Source organism: Sesamum indicum, linkage group LG9, assembly GCF_026168435.1.
Source record: "Sesamum indicum cultivar Baizhima isolate 11 linkage group LG9, ASM2616843v1, whole genome shotgun sequence".
Classification (NCBI taxonomy): Eukaryota; Viridiplantae; Streptophyta; class Magnoliopsida; order Lamiales; family Pedaliaceae; genus Sesamum; species Sesamum indicum.
Genome location: NC_142665.1, coordinates 19,779,527 through 19,799,666, shown reverse-complemented (window position 1 = coordinate 19,799,666; position 20,140 = coordinate 19,779,527). Strand labels below are relative to the sequence as shown.

At 36.5% G+C, this 20,140-nt stretch overlaps 2 protein-coding genes across 5 annotated transcripts; one reads left to right on the top strand and one right to left on the bottom strand.

Moving 5' to 3' along the window:
• Positions 1-1,206: 1,206 nt before the first annotated feature.
• On the bottom strand, positions 1,207-1,836 carry LOC105178366 (uncharacterized). Its single transcript, XM_011101830.3, has one exon. The coding sequence runs from the start codon at positions 1,834-1,836 to the stop codon at positions 1,207-1,209; it is 630 nt and encodes a 209-aa protein (XP_011100132.2).
• Positions 1,837-2,942: 1,106 nt separating this feature from the next.
• On the top strand, positions 2,943-20,015 carry TOP3A (topoisomerase 3alpha). 4 transcript variants are annotated; one of them, XM_088885412.1, is made up of 25 exons: positions 2,944-3,378; positions 4,022-4,200; positions 4,297-4,369; positions 4,819-4,941; positions 5,103-5,224; positions 5,305-5,377; positions 5,464-5,580; positions 6,445-6,528; positions 7,001-7,180; positions 7,300-7,428; positions 8,551-8,625; positions 9,113-9,202; positions 9,334-9,438; positions 10,458-10,492; positions 11,007-11,136; positions 11,688-11,740; positions 11,815-11,914; positions 12,177-12,215; positions 14,986-15,064; positions 15,223-15,294; positions 15,697-15,780; positions 17,552-17,704; positions 18,330-18,450; positions 19,045-19,266; positions 19,841-20,015. In XM_088885412.1, the coding sequence occupies exons 1-25, from the start codon at positions 3,070-3,072 to the stop codon at positions 19,926-19,928; spliced, it is 2,835 nt and encodes a 944-aa protein (XP_088741538.1). In that variant the 5' UTR covers positions 2,944-3,069; the 3' UTR covers positions 19,929-20,015. The 4 variants fall into 4 exon arrangements, with proteins under 4 accessions (XP_088741540.1, XP_088741538.1, XP_088741537.1 ...); XM_088885411.1 differs by having other exon boundaries at positions 19,823-20,015; XM_088885413.1 differs by lacking the exon at positions 19,841-20,015 and having other exon boundaries at positions 19,045-19,432.
• Positions 20,016-20,140: the final 125 nt, after the last annotated feature.

Genomic DNA, 20,140 nt, shown 5'->3' with positions numbered 1-20,140 from the left:
GATCTAAAATTGAACATACAATAGAAAAGAAAAATTATGCTAAGCCTATTTTACATCCATTTTTTACTTCAAAATAAAATCTTGGACATAACAGGAAGCCATGATAATATTAATAAAACCATCAAAATGTTTTTCCTTCTTTTTAATAATGCTATTTCATCCCTCAATTTGTCGACAATTGCTTCATTTTTCTGCAACTCGACAATGTCATCCTCCATTTTATTGATTCGTTGAAGCGAATTAGGTATGACAGCTCTTGATCTTTCACACATTGTCCTATCTTTCCACTCAATAAACTCACATCCATCACCACTTATGGAATTTTCACAACAATGAATCAGCTTACCTGGATTTTCTGTTGTCCATGACGCTTTCAACTGAGCAACCTTTCCACAAATGCAAGTGAGCTTTGAACTTGTCGATGGAGACTTGATTTTCACCTTCTCAACACAAAATTAGCAAAAAAAAAAATGAATGAAGAATGGTGAAAGTAGTGGGAAAATGCTTAAAGAAAAGTTTGGACCCTCCCATTTCCCTCCAAAAAGAGCAAATAGGTGTTTTTTAGTGCCACATGTTCCACATTTAATGGCCGCTAGTTTTCTAACGACAATATGAAAGCTCCAAAAGGGATTTTTTTTTAATCAACTTGATCATTTCATAAGGTATCGTACCAGTGAGTCAATGTATCCTAAATTATGATACCAGATAAAAGCAATTTAAGAGGCATCAAAGTATGATCTTTCTTCATGGGAGGATCAATCTTGAGCTGCCAATGTTAGAGCTTCAAGAAATATCATCATCTAACAAGTCCCACGAGAAATAGTTTTAACGATAATTATTTACCCTATATTATCTTCTCAAACCTCCAAGTGTTTGACATCTTCCCCAAAAATACAGTCACAAGCCATATAGGTTCAGGGGCCTGGTGATGCAACCCATATGGGCTTGTACCCACATAATTAATTACATAATGACATTATTGTATTTTGGTCCAACAACTCATAGTGATGTGGGTACAAATCCATATAGGCGGTATCGAATTTTCCATATCTCCTGGAAGGTGGTCATTTGGAGCCGACATTCAGGTGATGTATATATCAGTAAGCAATAAAAAAAAGAAAGGAGAGGCACCTGGATCTCAATACAAAACCCTTAATTCTGTGCATTTTCATGAAAAATGTAATAAAATTCATGTAGAATCACGAATTATCTTGGGAATAGAATGCATGCTTTTTGATACAAACACCACTTTACATTTGAAAAGCTTTCCAGCTCATTGCTCAGTAACACTCTTCTGACGTTGTCGCTTTGGTTCTGAGGATCCATCAATGCAGAGGCTGATCTTGATCTGTTGAACGTAGAGCCGTCCTGTTCCATGAGTGGATGAGTGCATTTCTCCACCACCTCAACGTCCCACAGCACCTTCTCATATGTCTTGCTCCGGTGGGGAACGTCGTGTGTGACCGAGTTTCTCCAAGGGGGAAGACCGCCATTGGGCCGTAAAAAGTTGCCCCACTGCGATCTCAACCTCACTTGCATTCCGTCCCTCAAGGGTTCCCATTCCGCTCCAGAATGACACTGGGACGACCACGTTTGGATCACCTTTTTCCCCGTCGCTCCTGGAAGAAACGGTATGCTTGAGGCTGTCAGGTACGTTCCATAACAACTCTGGAGCCGAATACAATTCTTCCCATCAACGAATTCCACCGTCCACACCGCATTCTTTGTTGATCCGTCACGGTCTTGGCTGACCGTTGAACAGTCCTCTTCGGCCACCAAGTACTTATCCTTGTGGCTTATAAGCCTAACTGTCTTTGCTTTCCGAAAAAGATCCATTTTCTTTGCGCTTCTGAATTCAACGAGGCCGACCACGATATATCATTCAGACCACAGTGAGGTTGATTGCAGGGAGCCTTCATACATGCATGAACAGAACAGGGCTGGTAATGAAGGCCGAATAAAATGTTTGATCATGAGCTGATATTTATCAAACTGTTTATTAGTTGTATTATGTGTTTGTCCCCTTCTGTGTTCTATGTTAGCTTCAATGCATATGCCTTTTTTTGGTAGTGATTATTTAGTACTAATATTGTCTGAATTGGAGGATGTGCTACATTTTCGGCAATAGTTAGTTGAACAGTTGGCATTTTGGGGAATTTTCCCCTTCAATCTATCAATGTCTTCTTTTGTTATAAAAAGTTTTGAGCTACAATGGGTTAAGGCCATGCCTCAAGGCCTATAGGACCCCTACTTGTAGACTATCTACCGATACAATTTCCAGTTAGCAACAGGAGCCGAACCCATAATTATATTGGGAAAATCTTATACAGATCACGTCTGAAGAATCAAACTAATCATTAAGCAAGTGTAATATATTTATTATGTGATTGATTATATTTTTCGAATTAATATCAATAACATGATAACTATATTATACTTTTCATACAATTGGTTCAAGTTTGGCCAAACTCAATTTGAATTATAAGTTCCCCAACTATACATCAAAATGGACCTATCTTTACATACGTCATCTATACTATTGGGGTGAGCCCTTTTAGTGTCCTAAATAATTTTGGTCTGCTCTTTATTTTTAAAATTTTAAATTCATTAATTGCTTTCGAGATAATTATGCCCATTCTTTATGAAGTTTTAATGTAATTACACTTAGACCCCTCTGTGATTTGAAAATTATATATAATATTTTAAATATATTTGTCTTGGTTTAATTAATAGATCTCTTTACTAGTCAAATTTTATTAAATTTGTTGATATTAATAAAAATTCTTATTTAATATTACTGACTTATTTAAATAATAAATATTTAGAGAGGGTGTAAGTATAATTTTAAAATCTTTTAGGGAGAAAATATAATTTTGTATTTTTAGAGAGGTTTAACTGTAATTAAGTTAAAGGAAAAAATCTTAAGGGGCATTGGAGTCAAATCACAGTGCAATCAAAAGGCGGGAAAACGCTCAAATCCCTTGAGCAAACACTTGGTTGGCATTCCGCATGAAGGCGAACAGTGACGCCAATACTGACAGTACCAGCTGCTGAAATAGCATTTTCCGAATGGCGGGAGGCGGAGGACGGCCGTTGCGGGCGCTGAACGTGGCGGAGAAGCCTTCGGTGGCTAAAGCGGTTTCTGGTATACTTGCGAGGAATCCATCAAGCGGCGGACTGAGAGTGAGGGAGGGGCGGTCCAGATACAACAAGATATTCGAATTCAACTACGCCATTCAGAACCAGCAGTTTCACATGGCGTTCACTTCCGTCACCGGCCATCTCATGGAGGTCGAATTCGAGGATCGCTATCGGAAATGGCACTCATGTGACCCCGTCGATCTCTACCATGCCCCCGTCAAGAAACATGTGCCTCATGTGCGTACTTGAATTTTTTGATGGTTGAGTGATAGGTCTTTTGTCCTTTGTGCTTTAAAGTTTGTATCTTGCCGGTGGAACGCTATGCTGTGCGTTTATCCGTGCATTCACGTGTTCAAGTTGTTTCTTGCTCCGAAAATGAGAAAGTTGACTAGACCTTGGATGAATTTATGTACATTGTCATGGGTGGGTAATTCGTTGTGGAAGGAGGTTAATATTTGTTCATAAAATCTCCTATCACAAACATATGATGGGGGAATGATTTTCTTCGGAGCAAGTTATAATCTTTGATAAGAATGATGATTCAGGGATGTATCTTTAACTGCATGTCTAAAGATTCTTTTTTCTAAGGATTGATGGTGATTGGTTAGAATAATTTGTGCGTGGTTGGGGGGGTGGGGAGTTGTTGTTCACTTATATGGTTTACAAATCAAAGTTGGATGAAAGAAGTAGCATTTAAATTTGGTGAACTGTTCCTTTGGTTCATATAAGAATGTCTGTGCTATTTAAATTTCTGGAAGTTCTGTATAAGTACCACTGAAGCATGCATTAGACTAACATCAAGTATCTGAACCAATGCATTTTCTAGTTTGACAAAGATAATTGTTGAAAAGAATTTATGACTGCCTTTTGGTTTATTTAGGATAAGTCAGACATTGAGAAGACACTCGAGGAGGAAGCTAGAAAGTCTCAGTGGCTTATCTTGTGGCTTGATTGTGACAGAGAAGGAGAAAATATAGCATTTGAGGTGGTAGAAGTTTGTACCCGGGCGAATCGCAATCTCAACATCTGGAGAGCTCGTTTCTCTGCCCTGATTGATAGGTTTCGATAGCTGGATAATATTGTACACTTGTTTATTCCGGTGTTGTTTTTTATATCTATTTACTTATGCTCAGTGACAAAGTTTGGGATGCTCAGGGAAATTCATTACGCTGCACAGCACCTTATTCGGCCTAATCAATTGTTTGCTGATGCTGTAGATGTTCGACAAGTAAGTCAAACGAAACTCATTGGGTTTTAATTATTTACCTGATAGCTCTGACAACATTCTTGAAATATCTTTATTGTGATTAATTTATCCTATTATTTTTTACCATCTTATCTCTAATTTATTTACCTGTTATATAATTTTTTGTCCAATACTGCTGGCTGAAAGATTTGGAGACCATCAAAAAATGTTATCTTGCATGCTAGCTGGCCCTTGGTTATAGTCTTGCTTTATATTTGAAAATTTAAAAGATTGGCTCTTGTTTATTGTTTTTTTTAACCCATGCATGCACCCACACACACACGGTCCCAATGGGTTTTGAACCCAACATTTCCACAATGAAATGTTGAGCATCAAATCATTGGGTGTCCCCTAAAGGACAGCTCTTGTTCATTGTTATTTTGCCTCATATCAGAAAATTCAAAGATTCAATGGATAAAGGAATTATGCAGGAAATAGATCTTCGAATAGGTGCTTCTTTCACCCGTTTCCAAACTATGCTTCTGAGAGATGCATTTGTCCTCGATTTCACTACAGATGACAAAAATGTGATCTTGAGCTACGGTCCTTGCCAGGTGAGCCACAATCATCCTCCAGCAAGCAAGATAATATGAATGAGAAAAATCCTGTTCTATCTGTTAAATTGATTGAGTATATCCTTGAAATTCAAATCTTTTTGATTGTGAGGAGTTTTATCACTTCTACAAAGATTCATGCTAATTATGATCGTCTGCAGTTCCCTACACTGGGTTTTGTTGTGGAGCGGTTCTGGGAAATCCAATCACATGAACCCGAAGAGTTCTGGACTATTAACTGTACTCATAATTCTGAAGAAGGCACTGCTACATTTAATTGGATGTAATTATCATTGATTTTGCCATCATCATCTAATAAGCAAACTAATTATATTGAAACCTAACAGTTCTGTCACTTTGCAGGCGCGGGCATTTGTTTGACTACACATGTGCAACAATACTATATGAAATGTGTGTTCAGGAACCCACTGCTACTGTGAGTCCCTATGAAGACATTGATTTCCAGATAATAAACTCATGACTGCGAGTCAGGTTTTTGAACCATGATTTTTTCACCTTCAGGTAACAAATGTTAGACAGCAGGAGAAGCCTAAATATCCTCCTCATCCTTTGAGCACAATTGAGCTTGAGAAGCGTGCTTCACGTTACTTCAGAATGAGTTCCGAACAGACCATGAAGGTTTCTGTTAGATAAGAATGCTGTTCTCAGATAGTTGTGCTTCATAATTTGTTGATTCTGCCAGGTGGCAGCCTGAGTTTAGTGCATTTCCTGGTATTTGATTACAATGTCACAGTAGTGGCACTTGGGTACTGCCCAGATTTATTCATCATCAAACCAGTGAAGATTTTTCAACATGCAGAATCAACAGACAACCATAAGCTTTTAAATATTTCTCAAAAAGGAAAATGGTTCACAATTTGGCAATGTTTTGCATTCTTTTTGTGTTGTCTATCACCATTCTTCACTTTGAAGAGTGGTAGCGCTAGTTCATGTGGACAATCACATCATATATTGACTTGAAATTTGCCTTCCTCCGAGTTTAATATGCTAATCAACCAGGCATATCTAAAAAGCTCATGTTGGTTGATTTCCTGTATTTCTAAAATTCTTGCTGATATTATGGAGCATTATTGTTCGTAAAGATCACGCTTTCCATGGTTTATTGACGTTATCTTCCAATAAACTTTGGATAGAATCATTTTCATGGACATATGATAAACAAGTATTGCATTCATGTTTGCTTGTCCTTTAGGTAGCTTATTTATGTTTTCAGGGGTGCAATAGACAAGCGTTTGAGTCATGGTTGTTCGTCCTTAGGTAGCTTATTTATGTATTTTATCTGTAGTGAGGTGGTGCCTAGTGTCTGCATGCTAAATTTCTTTAAGTGATTGAAACTGCTGTAATGTCCTTAAAAGCTATTTATCAAGATTAAATAAGGTCTTAGTTTGTTATATTTTCTTTATAAGCATCATTTGTGTCACATTTTTATTCTCGAAGTGATTATGTAGCACAAAATCATTGTGTATATCTGCTTTAAAATAGGTAGCAGAAGATCTATATCAAGCTGGTTTTATAAGTTATCCTCGTACGGAGACTGATTGCTTCTCAGAGAGAACAGATCTGCATGTAAGTAACTGTCTTTTACATGTGACTTTTAGTGATTTGTTTGATAAGAAGAGCATTTTTTGAAGGCTAGTAAAGTGGAGTCATAAAGTGCTTTAGGTAATAGGCATATAAATGACTTAACTTGCTTTCGGGGTATTTGGAGTAGAATTATATGGTTTGTACCCATTTTACGGTTAACTGGTAAACTAGCACCAAACAAGTTGACTGGATAACATACATACTGGATTTTGAAGGGCCAAAACATCATTTAGCAAAACCATGTCCTTTAGTGTGTGAAAGTGTGTGTTTAGCATTCAGTTGCTATACATAAGAGGCTGTGGCACGTTAGAGTTCAAAAGATGACAATATCTTGGAAAATTTTCTCACTACCACTGTTCCCAGCACGTCTAATGTATATGCGTCCTCTCAGGTAAACCTATCAGCATGCTTGAATTTATTGTCTTGAATTTGTTTGGCCTCTTCTTTGGTGTAGAGAATTGTACAAGACCAGCAAGCACACCCAATATGGGGCTCATACGCCCAGCGCTTGCTGGATCCTGAATCAGGTCTTTGGAGAAATCCTAGTGGTGGTGGACATGATGATAAGGCACACCCACCTATTCACCCAACAAAATTTTCATCTGGAGAATCTGGATGGAGTCAAGACCACCATGTTGGTACCACTTTTTGTTACAAGTTTTTATTTGATGGAATGACACTTATCATATCCTCATCTTTATTCCTCTGATCTGGAACCATGTTCCAAACCTTGAGTATATTTATTTGTAACAGAAAGTGTACGAATTGGTCGTTCGCCACTTCCTGGCATGTGTTTCTCAACCTGCCATAGGAGCTGAAACTACAGTTGAAATTGACATTGCTGGTGAACAATTTTCTGCATCTGGGAGGGTCATAATTGCTGTGAGTTTTCTGTCCTTTGAGTTCTTAAATGTGATTTTTGTTGGTTGCATTCTATGTTGGACCTGGTTGCTTATGGATATAACTCGATATGTTAGTATAAGCTCTATCCTCTACCACACCAAAAAAAGATCAGTGTTTTACTTCTAATTTTTTCAAATTCTATGTCCTTGGAATAGATTCTGAGTTATATAGGGCTTGATATTGATTTATGATTTAGCTGTTTTCAAGTAGGAAAAGAGAAACTTAGGCAGATATACAAAAACAGAGGCTTACAAATTTAACCTGTCAGTAACTTAAGAATAGAGCTGCTTATCAGTTTATGAGAATGACTGGTAATTAATGACCACCGCTTATTTGGTTAAGATGAATTCAATTCGTTTCTCACTATATTTTTCAACCTTTTCATATATTAAAGCATTTTCCGTACTATTAGGTTCTTCTAAGTTTGGATGATATGAAAAGTTATTTGGTTCTTGATCTTCTAGAACTCTAGATAAGTGGATGCAATAACACATGCCTCATGAATCATCTTAATTGCTACAACGCCACTCAGACAGAAGATGTAACAATGTTTATATATATATAAATCTCCAAATTCCCTGAGTTCCTGTCTTAAATCTTTCTACCCCTGTTCATTGAATTACTAGCTTTCCCTGCATCTCGTCAGTTTAACCATTTTGGTGATTTTTTGAATGGGTATAATATGTCTTAACCCGCTTCTATAATATCATCTTTATGTTTAGAGCCTTGTAATATTTTCCATAGGATTTCATTGTTTTTGACAAATCTAGATAGGTGTTTGGAGCGAAGAGATTCATGAGATTGTCTCCCATGGAAAGATGTTTGGGACAGAGTTGAAAAAGTGAGTATTGGGTAACTTTGGCAGTCAAATGATGCAAGTTAATCAGAAATTGGTAAAGTACAGTTATTGTTGGAAAGAGAACAAGAACAGTATATCTGATGCTCTTGAATGGAAATAGGCCTGACGTAAATAGCATTAGTATGAAAGAGAATTGTTCCATGCTGGTTCTATAATTTGCCTAACTTAGGATTTTTTATGATGACTTTCCTGTCTTCTAGTTGGTTGTTGAGTAAAGTTATTTGCTGTATTTTTTTATCCAGAAAAACTACTTGGATGTTTATAGATTTGAAACATGGGGAGGTTCTGTGATTCCGACATACACCTATGGGCAACAGGTTTGTTAAGTAATCATCCCATTCTTTACATCTGCTTTTGAGAAAGGAGTGACTCAATTTCTGAATTCATTTTTGGTCAGAAGTCAATCTTCTTTTAACATAATATAAAGTGTACATGAGCCTCTGGTTCATTATATACGCTCGGGTATCTTTCAGACATCTAAGAGAAAGATAAAAAAAAGATATTTGGAACAATTTTTATTGATGAACAATATAGAAAGATGAGATAACTTGCTAGTTTATAGAATCGTATAGTTAGACGTACACTAGCGGAAAGAGTACTTAAACTACATGGTTTGAGATGGCCTGCAAACAGAAATGGGGAAAGTAAAGGTCAGAAATGGCATGAACGTGGGGCACATGAATACCAGATTTTGCTGAACACTGATGATATATTCTTATTCAGGCAATAGGAGTCATCTTGTTGTTCGTCCATGTTTTCAATTGATCAATTTAAAAACATGGATTTAATTTTAACTTTTTGCAGTTCACCCCTACAACACTGACTCTTGACTCAGGAGTTACCAGACCTCCACCTCTTTTAAGTGAAGCTGATTTACTAAGTTGTATGGATAAGGTAAGTAATTTATGCAATGTGGTGGAAAATACATCTTTCCATTTGTCTTACTTTCCAAAATGCCCGTCGGAACTCTTTGAGCTCAGTTGATGAGTTTGTTGATTATAGTGTTATTTATACAAATTTGACAGGCAGGTATTGGAACAGATGCAACAATGCATGATCACATAAAAAAGCTTCTTGATCGATTTTATGCCACTAAAGACTCAAGCATGCGTTTCTCACCTACGAAACTTGTAACTTCTTCCTTTCTCTTAGATTTTATCTGTTTCATCATGTCAGTTAATAACCTTATGTCTTTCCAGTCCTATTGCATTATCCATTTCCCTAACTTTTAGATACAAATTGCTTTGATTCAAAATGTCAGTTGATTTATATATTTGGTAAAGTGTGCAAGGTCAACTATCAGAGAAGTCTAATAATGTTGCTTCCGGGATCTACACTCTTCTATAGAATTGCTATATGACATGTAACTTCATTTTCTTAAAACACTCAGCGCACATATACCCTCTCCTTTTTTTTTTATGGATGGCTAATTATAACCAGCTAATGAGACTAACTGATCATCAGGAAATATTTTATATTGTCTAGTGGCATTGATTGGCATGTCGAATAATGGGTTTAGAAGTTGGTACAACAGGATAAGGTGGTGTTTTGAGATATATCTGAAATTTAAATCAATGTGCCAAAAGCTGGATAAGATTTAATTTGTGTGATCAAGTGCCAAAAGGTATACAATTATTCAATTTGAAGAAGAAATGTTGATTGTTAAAAAAATTGTCATTGAGTATCTCTTTATTTGGGACTTATAAGATTTCCTACATATAGAAACTCTAGCTGACTGTTGAAATTCTTCCCCGGATTTAAGATTACGCTTGATGGTTTGGGTACGGGTTATTCAGCACCAGTCCCATCTTTCTCATTCTTTTGCTTGGTGCAGATATACCAAGGTCAAGCTTTGTAATCCTTTTGCTATTCAAGGATCTCAGTGAGAATTTGTGTAGCTTTTGTCTTTATGAAGAAGTTTTGGTTTATTTAGTTTTTAATCCAGAGGATATGACTGTGGAAGCATTGAAGGGCTGCCTCTCTTCAACAATTTCAAGTACTTTAGTATCATGATTAAGCATTTACAACATGTATCTTAGGAGTCACTATTTTCTTGTATATGCTTATCAATTTCTTTCAGCTGAGGATGTATTTTCATATACCACAATCAAATGTACAGGATTTTAATGTGGGCTTTATGTAATTTCAGGGTGAGGCACTAGTAATGGGATATGATGACATGGGGTGAGTTAATTATGTTCATACCAACTTGTGCCTGTATGTCTTCTTGTATAGATTATTCTGATTGATTCTTCTTGAATCTTGAATGGTGCTACACATAGTTACACTCAACTAAACCATGTGGCCAATGAGAAAGCATCAACTAGAAACTTGAACTGCTCTTTTTCACAGCGAAGAACTACACATACTTGGCAAATAATATAACTAATCTACCTTCTTTATGCACCAGAAAGAAGGCTCCTGCTTCTCACGTAGGCTAAATTAAGCTCTGTTTCTCAACTTTCAGATTTGCGTTTTTGCTTTTCTTTCACTCCTTTACTCCTTCATCACATAAGCAACAAAAGGCATTTTCATTTGTTTTTATCATGAAACACATTGTCCTCTTCATTGGCTGTGTGCCATGTTACAATCCCATGTTGTAAACGAGATGTGAACATGTATTATGTAACATGCTAAAGAGACATCTGTTTAATTAAAAACTCTGAACATTTCAAATGATTGGGTTTTCTTTTGTCAGTTATGAACTGTGGAAACCATATCTCCGTGCTGCAATGGAAAGTGATATGAAAGCAGTTAGTATGGGCACGAAAAGTAAAGCTGAAGTTTTGGAAGCTTGTCTACAACAAATGAAAGCCTGCTTTCTCGATGTAAGTTAATGCTCATGTGTCAAGATGACTATTTCTTGACTTGTTTTTCTTCACTAGAAATACGTGTATCTGATATTTGCTTCTTCCTCCATTGTGTCTCCTGCTGTAAAACTTGGCCGGTTGGCTTATCTAGTTCAATTCTCTTATTAAGTTCTAGTTTCATAAATACTTAATGTTGCGCATACATAATGTGCTAGAAATTTCTTTGCGGCTATGAAACTTGTATGGACCTGTGGATGGGGAATGCAGTTAGACTGCTGATCCATGAAACTCTTATTTGTATATTCTACCTGCTGATGCAAGAAATACATACATGAATCAGCAATCTTAGATATATCCTGATAGGCATGAGAAAGGCCAATCCTTGATTGAAGGTCAATCAAGAGAGTTGATCATATCTATCAAATAATTTTCTGAGAATGAATGTTTACCACATGGTATCAACCATAAACTTTCTTCTACTGGATGCATGTATGTCCTCTTTACATGTGAAGTCTCTTATTTCTTCATCCTTTCCTTGTGTTGCTTTTGGTTATAAACTTTCTTTACAGGCTAGATTAAATAAAGGAAAGCTTTTTGAAGCCATGGCTGTTTTCTTTGAGAGGTAAACCGGATAACTACCTTTCAAAATTTCAGAACGCTGTACCTCCATTGACGAGTATATGCTGTCTATGGCAGATCGAACAGATCTAATGGCAATGAGCCTTATGCAATTGGGGATGTTCTCCGAAGATGTGGTCTTTGCCAGGAATCAGATATGGTGCTCAGAAGAAAGCCGGTATTTGCATGATGACCTTGCCTAGATGATTGCTGTTATAACAGAGGGGGGGGGGGGGTTGGAAGTTATGTGGATAGATCTCCTAGTACGTAGTTACTAGAATAGACTTAAATAGTTGTGCGCAGCATTTTAGATGTTGCCCAGACTAGTGTTCTCACAAGAAGTCCATCTTATACATGTTTTTAAGAAATCTAGTATTTTTCCTCTGAAGGCATTTCTTGCATTTTTTTTTTTTTAAAGTAGGCTTTCTTTTTCTTTGCAGGATGGAAATTTCATGGTTGGGTGCTTGGGCTATCCGCAAGTAGGTGTCTCTTCCCAATTTTGAGAATATTATATACTTCTCTTGACTTCTCAAACCAGCTCTATATTAACAAATATTTTGATGACTTGAATAGGATGTCAACATCACTTAACTAACTTATGCAGACAGATGTGGATATGGTTTTCTATCCATGGTGCTATCCATTTAGGAGTAGAGTTTAAGGGTTTGATCAACTTTTAACACAGAGTAGTTTACATAAAACCAAACCATGTGGATCTATAGGAGAACCTCTATGGATTATACTAACATGTATTAGTGTACTAGGTTGAAGTAAAATATTGATGTACATAAAAACACATAGATCAACAACAATATGCTCACAGAAGTTTGTATTTGGCATTTTCAAAGGTCTAGATTTATGCGACATAGTGCTTTTTCACTCAAGGAAGTGGATTAGTTTGGATGTGATGCAATACATCCATTTGCTCCACCACTTCTGTCTTTTGCTAGTTGGGATGAAGAGATTTAAAAAAAAGTTTAGCAGAATTAGGGCCCTTATACTGCATATCATACTTGAGGATTGTTACAAGTTATAGCAGCATTATAGTCCATAAGACTGCATTTAATACTTGATCTGGGACTGCGATAAGTCTGCAATTCGGTTTCAATTAGTATGTCAGCCAGACAACTTTAGATGCGTCATTGCACCCTCCTTCGATGACTCTCCCTGCTTCAGTGGTTTATGTCAGAAATTGAAAGAATATTTTCTGTATTGAATTGAATTTTCAAATGTCCAGGAGAATCAACTAGATACAAGTTATCTTCACAATAAGAAGGAAACAAAAATCAACTCCCATGATTCTGGAATATCCTAACTACCAGCCTAATTACGACGATACAAAATATCTTAAGAATATAACCAACCTAGAATACAAACATCCTAAAATAGCTAACTTAACAACACACTCATGTTTTCCCACACTCCCCCTCAAGCTGGTGAATAGACATTCACATTCTCCATTCCCAGCTTGGATACAATATTCTCAAAAGTTGAACTACTTAACCCCTTGGTAAGTACATCAACAAGTTGGTTCTTTGTAACCATATAGGTTTTGCAAATTAAACCACTCTTCAGTTTTTATATAGAGCCTGTCAACTTCGGAGTCCTTTGTTCGATCATGTTGTATTGGGTTATGAGCTATAATAATCACAGATTTACTATCGTAATAGAGCCTAATCTGGACATCCCACTTAATCTTCAATATCTTCTGGAATAATCTTCAACCGAAGTAGTTCATACACTCCTTGAGCTATTGCTCAAAATTCTGCCTTTGCACTAGATTGTGCTACCACATTTTGCTTCTTACTTCTCCATGTCACAAGGCTCCCACCAAGAAAGGTACAATATCCTGATATTGATCTCCTATCAACAATTGGTCCCGCATAATAAACATCAGTATATGCTTCAAGTGTTTAGACCTCCATTTCTCTTAAAAGGAATAAATTTTCCCGGTGTTCCTTTGAGATAGCGCACTACTCAATGAGCTGTCTGCAAATGAATTTCTTTTGGACTATGCATGAATTGACTTATTACACTCACTGCATATGCTGTATCTGATTGTGTGTGAGACAGATAATGAGCCTCTCTACAAGGCATTGCAACATCCTCCTCCGTCTTCCCAAGTTTAATGTTTTGGTCAATTGGAGTACTTGCAAGTTGTCTTGCCTGTTTATTTGAGAAGATGAACATATTTTGGTTGGGAGATAAAAAAAACCTTGCTTTGACTGAGCCCAAGAAAATACTTCAACGTTTAGCTCCTTGATCTCAAACTACTTAGCCAAACATTGACTTAAAACTTGTCTTCTTTCTTTTTATCATCCCCTGTCACTATTATGCATCAACATATTCTAGAAGTAGTGTATCTCCCCTCAAGGTGAGTGTGATGAACAACGTATGATCCCTTCGCTTTGTTATATAGAATGGCCATCATTACTCTTGCAAATCTCCCAAACCATGCCTATGATGATTGTTTCACTTCATACAAGGCCTTCTTTAACTTGCGAACAAATTGAGGAGCTAAATCATTTTTATAACCTGGTGGCACAATTTCTTCATCTAGTTATCCATGCAAAAGTGCATTATTAACATCAAATTGCTGCCATTCCCAACCTTAGGTAGCAGGCAAAGGTAGAACTCTTACTGTGTTCATCTTTCCCCCTGGAGCAAAAATATCTAGGTATTGAATTCCATAAGTTTGGGTATAGACTTTGGCCACCAATCTTGCATTATACCTTTCAGGTGATCCTTCTACCCTATACTTCAAGAGTAAACCCAGTTACAGCCCACATACTTCTTCCATTTCCACATTCATAGCTTGTCTTCATTTCTCATTGGTTAAAGCCTGAGATAAGGTTTCAGGGATAGAAATGTTGTTTAGGTAACAAGGAAGGCTTTATGGGATGGCGAAAATTTTCTTAAAGAAAGGAAATGAGCAAGAGGGTATAGTGACCGTTGCTAGTCCCTTTTCTAATAGCAATGGGAAGATTTTGATCATTATTGTCCAAATGAGATTCAGTTCCACTATGTAAAGGAGGTTTAGGAATTGTTACCGCATTACAATGCGGGTTGGGCCTTGGACTTGCATAAATTAGCTGACTTTATGGCCTAGCTATCTTCTTTTTTAAACAACTGTGTAACTGCAGATGGCTTTTGCCAGAGTGATTGTTGACTTGTAAGGAACATGCACCTACAGGTGGTGGCTTATAAACTTGACTTGAAAAATACTCTAATCTCTCCACTTCCTTCCAGTGTAGGAATGTCGTGTGGCTTCCTGGGTCTGTATCCGAAGCAGCAGTTACCTCAAATATCTGCAGTACTTGCTCCCCAGGTTTCGCTGATATCTGATACTTCTTTTGGGGGGTGTTCTTTTGATATCTATGTACTTTATTATGTTCCATATGCAATAAATCTTCGTGATTGCTTCAATTTTTGGGTGAATTCTTATCTATGAGCTTCTTATCTCTGATATGCAAACATTATATACAGGCCCTGTTTACATGATTCAATTTAAATTTCGTCGGCTGGAAATACCGCCAAACTACAATGTTGATCATTTGGGTAAGATGGGCCTTCTGAAAATTTTGTGCATTTATTGGTTTCACTTATAAGCAGAAAGAGGAAGATAATTCTACACTTTGCCATATTCAAGATATATGCCGTATCTTCCCATGCATACATTGAATAGATTAAATCCTGAATCAGCAAGTAATGTTGGGAATGTCAAGGTTTACTAGTCAAATAGGAGTTTGCGTAGTTAGATCTATAAGGTTGTGTTAATCAAATAGGAGATATGAGCGATGCATGTTTGGTCCAAGCAAAATGTTGTGCTTCCATCTCCATCTTGTATTTGCACAAAAATGAGAGCATTTATACATAAGGTACTGATGTCTAATAAAATTATATTTTGAATTGTACATATTTAAAATAAAGCAAGCTGACTGAGTCCATATATCTTCTCAGGTTGCATTGGTGGGTGTGATAATACTCTAAGGCAGCTAGTGGAAATCTGTGGAACTGGTTCCCGCAACAACTCCAACATGCCTGGTATGTAACGTATAAGAGTAATGTTCAATACTAAGTATGATGAGGCAATGAGTCATGTATAATTTCCCATCGTATTCATCTGTTATAAAGTGTCAAAAACAATAGAAAAAGTTGTTTATAGATGCAAAATAAAAGAAAATTCATGTAAGCAAGTTTTTTCACTGTTTTAGGCTAAAAAAAATACTAAATTCATAATCAAAGCGCTTGACACAGTTGGATAAGCATAATCTTCTCATGGTTTATGCACCATCAACTGATAAGATAATTCCACTAGGGGTGGGAACTGGGTAACCAAACCATGCATTACGTTGAATGTGAAAATTTAATGTTCCAAAAGTATTGAGTTTGAGAGCGCAGAATAACATTTAATACGTCAACGTCCCCATGTGTCAGCACTTCACTAAGTTACCATACCTGTAAAAAGGTTTTCAATCAAAATAGATAGTTGATTTTAAGGTGTAAGAGGTTTAGACAAGTACAAAGTTCCTTAGTGAACAAAAATCATGTTCTTACGAAACTAGGATTGGAAACAATATGTTGTGACATGCTGACACACATTGCAGGCCCTCTGTGACTCCATGTAACTAGTGTTGAATGGAGAGCTTTCCAGATGAGTTTCCGTCTATAATCAAAATGGCAAACATGTAAAGTTATAACGTAAGTAAAGACGGTAATAACCGTCAATTGGGAGGATATCATTTGCTCAAACCAAATGCTGTTGAGGCAGATTTCTGCTGAGAAACTTATTATTCTAATGCATAGAGAACCAGACCCTGTATACAGAATTTATACCCATGCACAGAGTTGGAGTGACTTCCCAAACAAATCCTATTTTGGGAGGAATCATGGTTATGTGGGATGTCTCCTCATATTTGCAATTTTCTAACCATTTAACCATTCAGTTGACCGAATTTGTCCACACTCCCTCTCAAATTCAGAATATGCAATATCCAAATTATGCGGTAGTGCATGTGGAGCGATCAACAAGTACAATACATTCTCATTGATGAAAGCATACCACCGTTTGCTATTATGATATTAAAATCTTCCATTTACAGACAGAGTACTTTTCTGAAGTTTGTCAAAGATGCTTGGGTGAGAAATTCATAATTTTTTTCCTTTTACCCCTCAAAGTCGGTGTTAAATCCTCATTCTATTTTATAGTTCAGGCAGTGTACTTTCAGAAAGAGAACTTTTTATAAAGATGTTACATACTGAATGATATGCTTGTTATTTTTCAAATAATAGGTAAGGTTTTGCTAGGCTAATGGACTTGAAATTGAACAGTTTTATATATTCAAAGTAGAGTGGAAGTTTTTCATTCAAATTTTCATGTGACCAAATGTGGCTTTTAATATAAAAGTGGCATTAGTATATCTTTAACTCTTTTTTCTTTTCTCCTTCCTTCTAAAGGATAAATATTGTCTGAAACACAGTGTTGTATGTTTTTAAGGGTTTAAATTGGAGAACAATATATGGTCTGGCACCAGGTCAGGTTCAAGCACACACGCCAACACAGACAGACCTTTGTTGAGATACATGAGGATACCTCAATATTTTGGTGCATTACCTAGATGCGACAGATAATGTTAATGTTGCCATTCTGGTGACTAGACGAGTATCCACGTTGAAATGCTTTTGAACTGTAATTTGTTGTCATATCCAAATTATTGAAAATCAATTAAATGTGAGGATGAGAGTTCCTCTCTCAGCTTACAATTTTTCTACCATATTTTTCTTCGTCACATTATTTGTTGACTTCTTTTTGCAGGAAGAGGGCAAGGGCATACACAATCATCAAGCAGTGCCCAAAGTAATTCCAGAAGTCAGGGTGCTTGGCATACAGCGCATTCTTCTAGCTCATATACTTCTCAGAGTTCACGAGGTCGTAGTGCACAGACTCAGGATGCTGCTGGAGAAGATGGTATGATGACTCTTATCCTTTTTCCATTTAACATTAGGTTTTGTTTTTGGTACTCGGTGTTAGATTTGTCTACACAACTTCATGTTTTAGCGTGTATGTCCTTTCTCCTCTTGCTCTTCATTCCATACGTGTTTCTCACAATTACCGGCAAAACTCAATGTTCCGGTCTGATGAAGATGAGCATTTATATCCTATATAGGCTTAATTGTTAGAAAATGAAGGGACTCTTAAAGGAGACACTGGCTATATGTTGGGAGCTATTTTCTTATGCAAATAAAAGTAAAGTGGCAGAAATTGCTTGAGCTAATGTATATTTGCCAGTTCAGTATTCAGCTTTCACATTCTTTATGTGAGATTGGGACTGAGTTGTGCTATGTCTGCACATGGCTTTAACAAGAGCTGAAATCACACTCCTCTAATTCAGGATAGGGGCTGCAAGTAGAGAGCAAAACTTCACAATATAAAATATTATGATTGCATAAGACCCAGTATTGATTGACCTCTGTGGGACTCTGTCCAACATTTGAGTTTTCAGAACAGGGGTGGGATTATATGAACTCTCAGATAGAGCCAGTACGACATCTAAGCTTTCTTTGTCTTTTTTATTTCTCATATCATGACACAGGAGAATCCTCAATTCCATGTGCATCCTGTGGGGCACCATGCAATTTGCGCACAGCTAATACTCCAGCCAATAGAGGAAGAAAGTTCTATTCATGTCAAGCTCAAGGCTGCAACTTCTTTATGTATGTCAAATATCAGTTTACCATTTTATATTGTCATTCTTCTTTCATGAAAACTGTTCCCTCTCAAACATTTTGGTCCAGCAGGACCTGCAGTGACCGCACTTATACTATATATACTGGTTCCTAACCTCATGATGGTATCCAAATGTTTTATGATGCATTCTCTTATTGTGATTTATCACATACTTCATAGCAACTGAAAATTCTGTCTCATATGTTAATATTTGTATCAACTGATCCCTCACAATTGATTCTGAAGCTCAATCAAATTTTTATGAGAAAGTGATGGATTGATGTGTGGTTTTGTGCCTTTAAGTACTCCACTTCTACCAAATTGCGACCATCTGTAGAATCCTACATTTGCCGGTAGAGGCACATCAAGAGAGATCAAATTGGTATCTTCCAGTATGTAAACTTTGAATTTAGCTCAGTTTTAGTGAGCAAAATTTGATTAAGAAGCTGAAACAACCAAATCAAAAAGAAAATATTTCGAAATGAACCCGCGGTCCTAACAGAATAAATACTTTTGTTTGCGGGACAAATTAATTGAATTTCAGAGCTCCTTGGAAATATTTAACATTTATCTGGATGCAGTTGGGAAGATAATGCCAACAGCGGAGGAACAGTCCCACGAGGAAGTACCAGCAGATCAGCATCTACTTCCAGCAGGAGAGGTGGTCGTGGCAGGAGTAACCAAAGTCGAGGACGGGCAAATGATGTAGCATTCGTTTCTGCTACTGGTGAGCCCATATCCGGGAGGTGCTTTGTTTGTGGCGATCCATCACACTTTGCAAACGCTTGTCCTAATCGGGGGAGGTAATGCTTCAAATTCCGGATTGGGGCCGGTATAACCCATAACTTGAAATTAATGCGCATTTGGTCATACTAAATTTACCATATCTTATGTTTATCAACTTGAACCATTTGCTGGTGAATTCTATATTATGTGAAGTGCCAATCAATCATTTTTTAAACATCTTAAGATCATTGGTGCTGCTTAAATGGATGTTCTTAATGTTTTAGTTTTTGTGATGTTGGCCGATCCATCAATTTCAATTTCTGTTCAGATCCAGAGACTTAACTATAGGTAGACTTTTAATAAGTACTAGTATTTATTACTTTGAAACAATATTTACATTATTTAGAAGTTAAATTAAGCAAAGATATAAAATATTTTTCATAAATTAATAACATTATTTGAAATTTAATATGTACTTTATAAATTAATTAAAAGATCTTATGCATTAAGTTTAATGAATTTACTTTTAAAGATTATTGTAAAAATTTTACATTAAATGAAAATTCAAAAGTTAAATAAAATATAACTAAATAAGTTGTTATGTAAACACATGCTTCCGTCATTCATTTACAGGTTCAATTTTATTGGCAGGAGAAAGCCTCTTGTTTGGCTCTATTGCTTGCTGTTTGAGTTTACAATTCATTGTTTACTATTTTCGTTGTCTTCTGAAAGCTACTGAATTGTGTTTCTTATCAATTTGATGTATTTACTATATCAACTTTACTTGAAATTTTGAACCAATCAAAGTTAATATGTTTTATTTTAATTTTCTTTTATAATAGGGAATATATCCTTTTTTTTCAAGGCGCACCCTCCTAATTACTAAGACAATGAGAGCAGGATTCCAAAAATTTGCCCTTGAAATTACACAAAGAGTTGATGTATAATTGC